We start from the raw sequence: 11,753 nt of genomic DNA, 5'->3' as shown, positions 1-11,753 counted from the left end.
AAACATGTAGGCATCATCAATAATATGGCATAGAACATAAGAAATTATCGATACGTCGGAGACATATCAGCTGCCCTACATGATTGAGATTCATATGATGATGCTTGTAATCTAGATGTCATTATGCTAGTCAAGTGGGTTTTACTTATGTGATCTCCGGAGACTCCTTGTCCCACGTGTGTAAAGGTGACGAGTGTGTGCACCGTGTGGGTCTCTTAGGCTATATTTCACGGAATACTTATTCACCGTTATGAATGGCGTAGTGAAGTGCTTATTTATATCTCTTTATAATTGCAATGTGTTTTGTATCACAATTTATCTATGTGCTACTCTAGTGGTGTTATTAAAGTAGTTTATTCCTCCCGCACGGTGTAATGGTGACAAGTGTGTGCATCCGTGTTAGTACTTGGCGTAGGCTATGATTATGATCTCTTGTAGATTATGAAGTTAACTATTGCTATGATGGTATTGATGTGATCTATTCCTCCTACATAGTGTGAAGGTGACAGAGTGTGCATGCTATGTTAGTACTTGGTTTAGTTGTGTTGATCTGTCATGCACTCTAAGGTTATTTAAATATGAACATTGAATATTGTGGAGCTTGTGAACTCCGGCATTGAGGGTTCGTGTAATCCTACGCAATTAGTGGTGTTCATCATCCAACAAGAGAATGTAGAGTATGCATTTATCTATTCTGTTATGTGATCAAAGTTGAGAGTGTCCACTAGTGAAAGTCTAATCCCTAGGCCTTGTTCCTAAATATCGCTACCGCTGCTTGTTTCATCGTTTTTCTGCATCCGTACTTCCTGCAATATTACCACCATCAACCACACGCCAACAAGCACTTTTCTGCGCCGTTGCTACTCGCTCATACTTATTCATACCACCCGTATTTCACTATCTCTTCGCCGAACTAGTGCACCTATTAGGTGTGTTGGGGACACAAGAGACTTCTTGCTTTGTGGTTGCGGTGGTTGCATGAGAGGGATATCTTTGACCTCTTCCTCCCTGAGTTCGATAAACCTTGGGTGATCCACTTAAGGGAAACTTGCTGCTGTTCTACAAACCTCTGCTCTTGGAGGCCCAACACTGTCTACAAGAATAGAAGCACCCGTAGACATCAAGTAACTTCAAAACTTTCAACATATAGAGAGATGTTTTAGTACCATGAAAACTTCTACAACCATATTTTCCTGTCTCATAGTAATTTTCAGTAGCATCATGAATAACTCAACAATATAAATATCACATAAAGCATGCTTTTCATGATCTACAAACACATAATTTTTATCAAACTCAAAAATAGTGGGATTAAAACATTCAAACCCACTTTTAACAATTTTATAACAAGTGATTGATCATTCTCAAGAGGTATGGGGCTCCAAGACAAAGTCAAGACCCCTTCAATCCCATTTTCAATAGTAGTACAACTAATATTATTAACCAATATAGGAGCATCATCTAGAGCTTTATCATAAACATTTTCTAAGCAAAACTCTTTAGTACCGTGCATTTCGAAGTTAGGCACAAATAAAGGATTATCATAAGATTTATCAAAATAGCATGAATTATCATAGATAACAGGAGCATAATTATTATCAAAAGTTTTACTCATAGTAAATATTTCAAGAGAATCGATAGGAACATAACATTCATCCTCCTTTGCTAAGCATGGTGGACAATCAAATAGTGTAAGAGATAAAGAGATACTCTCATTAGAAAGTAGGCATGGGTAGCTAATCCATTATTCCTCCTTTTGTTCATCACTCTCCTCCTCTTTTTCATCTAATGAGCCTTCAGGTTCAGCAATTTCTTGTTCCACAGGTTCCTGCAAATTGTGGATACATTCTTGTGCATGACTGAGTCTCTCTTTATAATCAATGATATAATAATTATTGCTGAAATTTTCTATGCAATAATAAAGGATAGAAGAGACCATATCTTTAAGTTTATTACAAGCAACACAGGTTTCATAATTTTTAGACATGAAGGATTCTATTTCAGATGCTCCCATAAATAAAACAAATTGTTCTACTTCTTTAAATCCAAGATGAATATGGTTATTCCAATGATAGTTCACAATTAAAACTTATTTACTAAAGCCACCTTGGAATTTAAGATGTTTAGTATCCTGTACAGAGCAACAATTTATATCATAGCGTTTAAGCAAAATTTCAGCAATTTGATTCAACTGTTTTAACACGCCTCTCATGAATTTACCCTTATATGATTCTCTATACTTTATAAATAGTTCCATAGAGGTTGTAGCATGTTCTTCCAGAACAACAGTTTTTTAGATTTTTGTTTTTCAAAATTTTATGGATTTTCAGCTATATAAGAAAAATAAAACAAGACAAAAATAAAGTATAAAAAAGTAAACTAAACAAAAAAAAACTAAACAGAAACAGAAACAAACTAAGCATAAATAAAATAGACAAGGCAAAAGAAAATAAAACAGAGAGACAAGTAAAGTGTACTTCCCAGGTGAACTTACGAGTAGAGCTATGCTCCCCGACAACGACACCAGAAAATAGTGTTGATAACCCACAAGTATAGGGGGTCGCAACTGTCTTCGAGAGAAGTAAAATCCAAATTTATTAATTCGACACAAGGGGGACAAAGAATATTTATAAAGCCTTAACAGCGGAGTTCTCAATTCAGCTGCACCTAGAAAAGCACTAGTAACAGGGGTGATGTTAAAGCGGCAGTAATATGAGAGCAATAATAATAGTAACACGGCAGTAGTAGCAGCAACACAGAGGCAATAACACCAGAAAATATTCCAGTGTGTAGTTGACTGTAGAGCAATGATGATGACAGAAGGACCGGGGTTCCCATCTATCTACACTAGTGGTAACTCTCCAAACAAATAACATGTGTTGGATGAACAAATTATGGTTGGGCATTTGATAATTGTGAGGGCATGACAATGCATGCTATGATAAAATAAAGTTTATTGTAGTATTTAATTGGGCATTACAACAAGATACATAGATTGTAATCCAACTGCGTCTATGACTAATAATCCACCTTTCGGTTAGCATCCGCACCCCTTTTAGTATTAAGTCGCAAGAAACAGATTATTGCATTAAGCAAAGTGTGTAAAGTCAACAATAGAATTATCCTTATATAAAGCATCATTGTTTTCTCCCTAGTAGAAACATCACATCTACAACCTTAGAAGTTATTGTCACTCTCCCAGATTACTAGAGGCATGAACCCACTATCGAGCATAAATACTCCCTCTTGGAGATAAAGACAACTACTTGATCAGGGTAATCACAAGTACCGGAGAGCATGCAAGATCTTAAATAAACAATAGTATGATAATATGATGAACAATCTGATCACAATTCCACAATTTATTGGATCCCAACAAACACAACACCAATTACATCATATGAATCTCAATCATGTAAGGCAGCTCATGAGATCATTGTATTGAAGTACTTGGGAGAGAGAGTACCAACTAGCTACAACCAAGAACCTGTAGTCCATGGGGGAACTACTCACAAAGCATCATGGAGTCGAAGTGGAGGCGGTGGATTCGATGGAGATGGCTCCGGGGGTCAATCCCCGTCCCGGCAGGGTGCCGGAACAGAAACTTCTAACCCCCAAAACTTGTCTTTGATGGCGGCAGAGCTGCGGAACTTTTCGGGGAATATGACTCTAGTATTTAGGGTTTTTGCGTCGAAGGCAATATATAGGCGGAAGTGCGAGGTCGGTGGGCACCCAAATGGCCCACACCACCCCTAGGCGCGGCCATGGAAGGGGCCATGCCCAGGCGTGGTATGGCCGCCTCCTGGCGCATCTTCGTCTCTCCTCCGGACTCCGTCTTTGTTACGGTAAAATAGAAATTTCGGCTTTTGTTTCGTCCAATTCCGAGAATATTTCATGTACAACTTTTCAAAATACAAAACAGCAGAAAACAGGGAACAGACAGACACTGTGGCATCTTTCAATAGGTTAGTTCTAGAAAATATATAAAAGTGCAACAAAGTGTAAACAAAACATATAAAAGCTGGTGTAAAACAAGCATGGAGCATCAAAAATATAGATACGTTTGCAACGTATCAGCGCCCCAAAGCCCCCTTCTACCCAGCGCGGCCCAATACGCTATCCGGTGCCCGAGCCCGTCCCCCCTCCAAGCGTGGCCCAATAAAGTGACTGACGGGCCGACTTCTTCCAGGCGCAGTAAGACGCCGACATGGCCAGCACCGATGGCCTCGTCGGCCGGTAGAACAGGTGGAATAAGGAGGGACCCCCTCCGTTTCTGGGGCGTTCCTGGGTGCACCCTCCCGGATGTCGTCGACGGCATCCACAACGGTGCCCAAAGGTTAGAGATGTCACTTTCTCCGCCGCCATCTCCTCGGGCTTCGGCACGCTGGCAGCTGAGGAGGACGTACTCGTCCTCCTCGAAGTCTTCTTCTTCGGGGCCAGCACGGTCGGTGCCTTCCTCGCACCGCACCACGTTATACATCGTGCCGAAGTGCAAGGTGAAGGAGGAGCCCGAGTACGTGACGCCGCCCGCGATTCGGAGGTGTGACAACATCATCACCATCCGCGAACTAGCGCGACAACAGTAGAGGCGCGCCGGCGACGCACTCCTCATTCCAAAGCCGGAGGTGAAAGAGGTGCAAGATGACGAGGAATCCGCGAAGGCCGCGAAGATGGTGGGGTACGAGCGGTGGCAGCGCCTCATCGCCAGCAGCGATGACCCCAAGGGCTGCCCAGGGTTGCACATGGCGTCCTTGAACGACAATGACGCCTGGAGGGGTGACATCTACGCGACAATCGCCATGTCCGTCTGCGATGCTGGGATGCCACTCATCGACCTCACCAACGACGGAAAAGCTAGGCCCAGCGGCGCGGTGAAGGACGAGCCCGACGAGCGTGACAAGAAGGATGTCGTCGATGACACAATGTTCAACTTCCACCAGTACTATGACCCCTCTGGACGCCGCAAGTACTACTAGATTAGTGTTTAGGTTTAAATTTCATCGAATTTCATTCAAATCCATGTAATATATAGCAACTTCGAATGAATTCGACTGTTTTCAATTAAATTTACAAATCTAAATTTCTGTTTGGCAACGCGACTGGGCAGTGACGCCCGAAACACGGCACGGAGAAACAAACGTCCACCCAAACGCTAAATCCGACGCCGTCCGAGACGCGACTGGAGATGCTCTAAGTTCGCCATTTTAGATTTCCTCCCTAGAGATCCTCTTAGAATGGACTAAGAGCATCTCCAACAGGCGCGCTATATCAGGTGTTGTATATTTGGGTTTACAGCGGGTGCTATGCAGATCCAGCGCGCGCCACCGACGAGAGCCTCACCGGGTGCTGTAAACCGCCGCACCAAAATGCAGCGTTGAATTGGTCCTTTTGGAGATGCGCTAAAATGCAGCCTAAAACCAACATTTTCACACAATTGCACATGTAAATAGATCAAACGAAATGTAAAAATAGACGGAAAAGAATATAAATATATTGCATAGTTCAACCCACATTTGCTACAACCGAATATAAAACTAGACTACACTAAAAAAACTAATCGGACTCCCAGTCAAAGTCGGAGGAGTTTGGTGTTATCGATGACACCGGAGTCGACATCCACTCGAACTCCGAGGAGGAAGAGTCGATGGTGATGGTCCACGGACCGGCGCCATTAATCTCCTCCTCCTTCTTCCCCGCGGCCTTCTCCTCATTCTCCTTCTTCTTGGCCTCCTTGGCCCTCCTCGCCCACTGATCGCGCTTCTTCGCCTCCTTCTGCGCTGTCTTCTGCTCTTCCTTCTCGGCGTAGAAGGCGACCTCCGCGGCCACGTCCTCCAGGAAGTTCCGCGACCACTAGAGGCGCATGCGCTCGTCCCGCTCGGCGACGACGGGGCGTTGTTCGAGCTCGCGCTGCCGCTGCCTCGTCTCCCGTGAGATGGCCGGCGGCGGTGGCGCGAGGGCTTCCGCCCGTTGTCGCGTCTAGATGTCAGAAAAGTTCATGGAACGCCGAGAGCGGCCGAGGCGCCAGGTGACCAGTCGTACGCGCGCGCCACCTTGTTTGCCGTCTCGAACATGTCGAGCCCGATGCGCTCCTCGCCGCTCCGGATCTCGGCGTAGAATGTCCTGCTCGGATGCGCGCGCACACCGCGGTAGCCGGAGCTCGAGCGGCGGTGGGGAGGCATCACGGCAGAGGCGGAGCGGCGCGCGAGGTGAGGTGGAGAACAGATGGAACGACGCGCGGCTAAACTTCTTGGCGGTTGGGTGCACGCGCGCATCGTTTTATAGCGCGCGCTGGAAGCGGCGTGTCAGCTTTGACTCGTAGGATGGCGCAAAAACCCGCACACGGCAAAAAAAATTTAGCACACCTAGAGCTTCACGCATCCGCTCCCATGCTGTATTTGGATTTTTTAGACGCCGTATTTTAGCACACTGTTGGAGATGCTCTAACCAGGCTGTAGAGGCTGGCTAGCAGTGTCCTTTTTCTGGGTGGTTATTTCGGTAATTTGTCCTGTCTCTCTCAATGGCGGCCCAGCAGTACATATACACACACTGCGCTGCTAGAAAGATAACTCAGACAGACTCACACTCCTCCGCTCTCATCTGCTCTCCTCTGTCTGTTCTTCTGCTCTGCCATCTCTGCGGCATCCCAACTCCTCCGGCCGTTGCCGCACCCACAGAACCCTCACACCCCGCGGCAATTTCCGCGGCTCGCGGCCATGCAATCGCGGTATAACAATTCGCTCTGGATGCAGGAAGACGCTGGCCAAGAACAGGGCCTCGGCCACCAGCAACCGGCGGCGACCGGGATGCTGCCGATGATGGGGCAGGAGGCTGGGCCCCACCATGACCAGCACTTCCTGGCTATGGCCTCGGTGGGAGGTGGGGATTTCCGCGCTCCGGCGATGCTTGATGAGGACTGGTACTTCGACGCCGGCGCGCACGCGGGTGGCGACGCCGCCGCGCGCGGGTCCATGGCCATTGTGCCGGCGTCTATGGGTGCATCGGGTTCCGACCCCAGCTTCGGGGCAGGCTCGCAGATGTTCCCGCTCCTCAACCTAGGAGGCACCGGACCGTTCGACGTCTCTGGATTCGGCCTTGGCCGCTCCGGAAACGTTGGCGGCGATTTCGCGGCGTTTCTTGGCGCCGGGAAAGCTTCGAACACCGCGCCGGTTTCCCTGCTGACGCATGGGAACACCGGATTCCTTGGCTCCTTCGGTGGCTTCGGCCTCGCACCGCCACAAATGACGGAGTTCGGTGGCCTCGCCGGTTTCGACTTGTTCGACACCGGCGCCGGGGACGGGAGCGGCTCCTCCTCGGAGGCGCCTGCTGCTCCGGCGTGCTTTACTGCTCCCTTCTCCGGGCGCGGGAACGCGGCTGTGCTGCAGCCGCTGGAGACCTTTCCGCCGGTGGGCGCGCAGCCGACGCTCTTCCAGAAGCGCGCGCTCCGGCGTAATGCCGGCGAAGAGGACAACGAGAAGAATCGTATGGTGGTGTCGACCAGGAGTGCCTTGTCCGCTGGGCGTGACACAGTACTCGACGACGTCGATGAGGACGTCGTGAGCATTGACGCGTCTGGGATGAATTACGACTCGGAGCCGGAGGACGGGAGGGGCGTCGAGGAGAGCGCCAGGAAGGAATCGAACGCCAACAGCACGGTGACCGTCGGCGGCGGCACGGCGGAAGGGAAGGGGAAGAGGAAGGGAATGCCGGCCAAGAACCTCATGGCGGAGCGCCGTCGTCGCAAGAAGCTCAATGACCGGCTCTACATGCTCCGGTCTGTCGTGCCCAAGATCAGCAAGGTGAGAAATTCTTCCTCGCCACCTGTATCAGAGTATATAGAATTTAACAGTACTGCAGTACTATTTCTTGCCTGTGCTTGGGTTTAGCGGGTTGTGGCAATTTTGAAACATCCATACCAATGATTGAAATGACTACATCGCCTAATAGTGATGAATTGTGTGTGCTTGCTTGTCTTAAAGGGTGGAAAGATGAAAATCTGGAGTTAGCATCTAGCATGGCTAGTTGAAATCAGCGTTAAATGATATATTAGTTTTTTTTTCAATTGCATTTGGAATTGTAAGCTTGAGTATAGGTTCCGTTGTACTGTTTGTCAAAGTCGATTACTGCATCTCAGATGCAATTCTACATGTAGCTTGCAGATCAGTACAGTCTTTGAAACGTTGGTGTCCCATGTACAGAAACTGTAGCTCCTAGTTTGTTGTTGGCCATACACGCCCATTAGAGGACCACATCTTCAGTTTACCTTGAACTCATGTTATCTCTAAAGGACTAGATCTTTTACTTACTTAGGCATGACTTTAATTCTACTCCTTTAGAGATAAAGTCATGCTTAAGTAAGGAAGATCTACCGTATGAATTCCTATTTCTTGGAGGAATTAATTATTTTAATTTGGTCATTATTTTTTTGCTTGACATACGGATTCCTAATTATGGGACTAATTAAATCAGCATACTAGTATTAGCAGAAAAAACAGCATACTAGTTAAATGCAATCGCGGTGCTTGCGTTGTGCTAAAAGTAAATCACTCTTCCCGTAAAAAAAATGTAAATCACTGTCGCTCAAATTGGTATCATAGTTGTTGACAGAAGGGTTGTAAATACTAAATAGTTACATAATAAAATTAATGCTCTATATAACAACTATTTCATAGGAGCAAGTACTCATGTAGAGTTGTGGACGCACACCAGTTTCATGAATTTGTTATATCAGCATACATTTTAACCTTTTTTAATTGTTGGCAGAGTCCTTGGTCTGTCCAGTTTTGTGATTTAGTATCAATACAACCCCAGCTCTTTTATTTAGCTTCTACTGATGCTATCTCTATCTATATGGCATGGCCATAAGTTTAACTCTTTTTCATGAAAAAATAGTTTTCACTTTTCATGAAGGCTACAGAATTCACGTTTCTCGTAGTTAATAATTACCATAATTTTATTTTGTTGTCGTTGTTTCTTATAGGAGTCAGTGCGATTGTTGTCCATGAGTTGTACTAAGGACAAATTTTCTGTCTTTTTCTACTACATATTATTCAGTTTTTAGTCAATTGCCAGTGGTGTAGACAGTTGTTGCAAAAAAAAAGAGTTATAAATTGTGATTACTGCAGTACGTTTGCGCCCTCATAAAATGCAAAAAAAACTATTGGAGCTACTATCATGAGGCACTTCAAAAGACATCAATGATTCATTTATAGAGGACCCCATTTATAATAATAATATAAATATATCTCCTTGAACACTACTGTTGTATAGTTCCAAAAGGAGCCTTTTACTTCGTATCACGTAAAAAAATATGCACGAGTTTTTGTGAGCCGAAAAAGAGCATGAATCATGGTGTGCTTGTCTCACTATGTGTGCACAATTAACCAATTATCCTTTGTGTCATGACTGGGAGACTGGCTAATGACCTGATTTGTATGGACCTGATTTGTATGGTTGTCTTTGATAGATGGACAGGGCTTCGATTCTTGGTGATGCAATCGAGTACCTGAAGGAGCTCCTACAAAAGATCAATGATCTTCAGAATGAGCTAGAGGCATCTCCCTCCACATCGTCACTGCCTCCAACACCCACAAGCTTCCACCCTCTGACTCCTACACTACCCACACTGCCATCCCGTCTGAAGGAAGAGCTTTGCCCGAGTGCACTGCCAAGCCCTACTGGTCAGCAACCAAGTGTAAGTATCTCTGAATTTCATTTAAGCAGTATGTTTCTTCAGATGAGCTAAATCTGATGCATATCACTTGTGTTCTTTTTTTGTCTGATAAAGGTTGAGGTTAGGCTTCGTGAAGGTCGTGTCGTCAACATCCACATGTTATGCGCTCGCAGGCCTGGTCTTCTGCTATCTGCCATGAAGGCAATCGAATCCCTCGGTCTGGATGTGCAGCAAGCTGTAATCAGTTGCTTCAATGGCTTTGCCTTGGATGTTTTCAAGGCCGAGGTAATGTACAGGTCTACTGCCAAGTTTTTCAGAGAGTGAAAAGTAATACAGTCAACTGTAGTTCACGATTACTCACTCGTCTTTTGTTTTTCACATCAGCAATGCAATGATGGCCCTGGTCTTCAGCCCGAGGAAATCAAGGCAGTTCTCTTGCAATCTGCCGGGTTCCATCCCGTGATCTAGGGCTGGAGAGCCCAATCAACAACTGCAAAGAAAAGAAACAGTATAGCTAAGGAATAGAAGCACCTTCATCTTCTGAAACCTGATCAGGAGTTTCCTGAACCAGTTTATCCGCCAGCTTTTACTTTACAGTCCAAAATAATCTCAGTAATCTGTTATTAGTTCCTAACATTGTGTTAAAAAGCTTATTCCTGTTTTTTTACCTTAGTACCATTCCCTGCATGCTCTCTTTCGAATTTTGTAACAAGGAATTGCACGGATTAAAGCTTAAAACATTTTCGGATGTTTTTTTTCGGAATGGGCCTCTGCGCACAGAACCTTGTTATTTAGCCTATTTTACATAGCCTTACTAAGAAAATATAAAGATAAACAGGAAACCAACAGTTCATACGCTACCGTACCTCAGGGCAAATCCAAATTTCTACTCACCTTCAACATCTACAAGTTTGCAAGCTTGATAGACGAGGTGGCTAATTCTGGTGTGTGTGCCCTAACTTCACACTTATACGCACATCTTCTTAACATCGGAGGTACATCTTCTTAACACCGGAGGCCTCACCAAACCGCTTAACGGCTAGCCGAGAGCACAAACCGGTACTACAGACCACCGCGCACCGTTGCACACGCTCTATAACTATAAGTCAATGCCGCCTTTTCTGCCGACCATCTTCATTACAAGGATCAAGGCATTGACTTTGCCTAGCCCGCTGTCAACGTCACCATGATCCGAAAAAGCATCATTTCCCTTCGCACATCTATCAACATGCAGCGCCATGCCACCGAGACCCGTTGCCGTCGACGCGGTAGAAGCAACGCCACTCCACACCCCTTGAACCAGAAGTTGCTCCAAAACCATGCCACCAACAGGAAGAACGACGCTGAGCATCGCAATATTTCAATTCAAAAGACCTAGATCTAATGTTTCCCTCGGAGCATCCCGAGCGGTTTTCCAAATGGTAATAACACCAAAACGTCACCATCATCCACTGGTTTTCACTGGCAGTCATATCCCATCCTAGCCGCTAGCAGCCACCAACGGGTTAGATTGTGCCGGACAATGCCAACATGTTCGGACTATGTCTTTTAGTTACCATTTACCAACCGCGTCCCCCAAAGCGTCATCCAAACGGACGTGTTTTCTTCGTGCCGAGTTTAGGGGACGTCGCTCCCCAACCGAGTCCCCCAAACGCCACCCCCAAACTTTTTTTAACATTAAAATACTTTTTGTTTTTGTTTTTGTTTGCATTTTAATTTCAATAGAGAGAAGAAACATCGGAAATACTTTTGTACACCCACGCATGGGTGTGGGTGTTTCAATCACCGTCCATTTATTGCTTGAGATTCGTGCCCACCATGGTAGATGGAAAGATTCCTTTCTCTCTCCTCTTTTTATCCGAATCTCAAAGCACAATGGACGGTGACGGAAACACCCACACCCATGCGTGGGTGTACAAAATCCACTCTCAAGAAACATTCCACAAACTAATACATAATTGGAAACATGTTTACACAAACATAGACATGATTTGGAACATGGTTTCCACAAACTAATACATAGTTTGAACCATCGTTGACACAAATTAAAACATTGGAAAATGAGGAAACCTAACTAGTGTTG

General features: G+C 45.6%; 1 protein-coding gene across 1 annotated transcript; it reads left to right on the top strand.

The window, feature by feature from the left end:
* The first annotated feature begins 6,713 nt into the window (after positions 1-6,713).
* LOC124700903 (transcription factor ICE1-like) lies at positions 6,714-10,333 on the top strand. The gene is made up of 4 exons (XM_047232959.1): positions 6,714-7,796; positions 9,464-9,691; positions 9,785-9,955; positions 10,055-10,333. The coding sequence occupies exons 1-4, from the start codon at positions 6,714-6,716 to the stop codon at positions 10,136-10,138; spliced, it is 1,566 nt and encodes a 521-aa protein (XP_047088915.1). The 3' UTR covers positions 10,139-10,333.
* The last annotated feature ends 1,420 nt before the right edge of the window (positions 10,334-11,753 follow it).

This window comes from Lolium rigidum, chromosome 3 (assembly GCF_022539505.1).
Source record: "Lolium rigidum isolate FL_2022 chromosome 3, APGP_CSIRO_Lrig_0.1, whole genome shotgun sequence".
NCBI lineage: Eukaryota > Viridiplantae > Streptophyta > Magnoliopsida > Poales > Poaceae > Lolium > Lolium rigidum.
Note: the sequence above shows the minus strand (reverse complement) of the source record. Positions and strands in the feature narration are given on the sequence as shown.

Coding starts and splice junctions, on each gene's coding strand:
- LOC124700903 (XM_047232959.1), top strand. CDS start 6,714: ATGCAATCGCGGTATAACAATTCGCTCTGGATGCAGGAAGACGCTGGC. Junction 7,797..9,463: donor TCGTGCCCAAGATCAGCAAG/GTGAGAAATTCT, acceptor TGTCTTTGATAG/ATGGACAGGGCTTCGATTCT. Junction 9,956..10,054: donor TGGATGTTTTCAAGGCCGAG/GTAATGTACAGG, acceptor TTTTCACATCAG/CAATGCAATGATGGCCCTGG.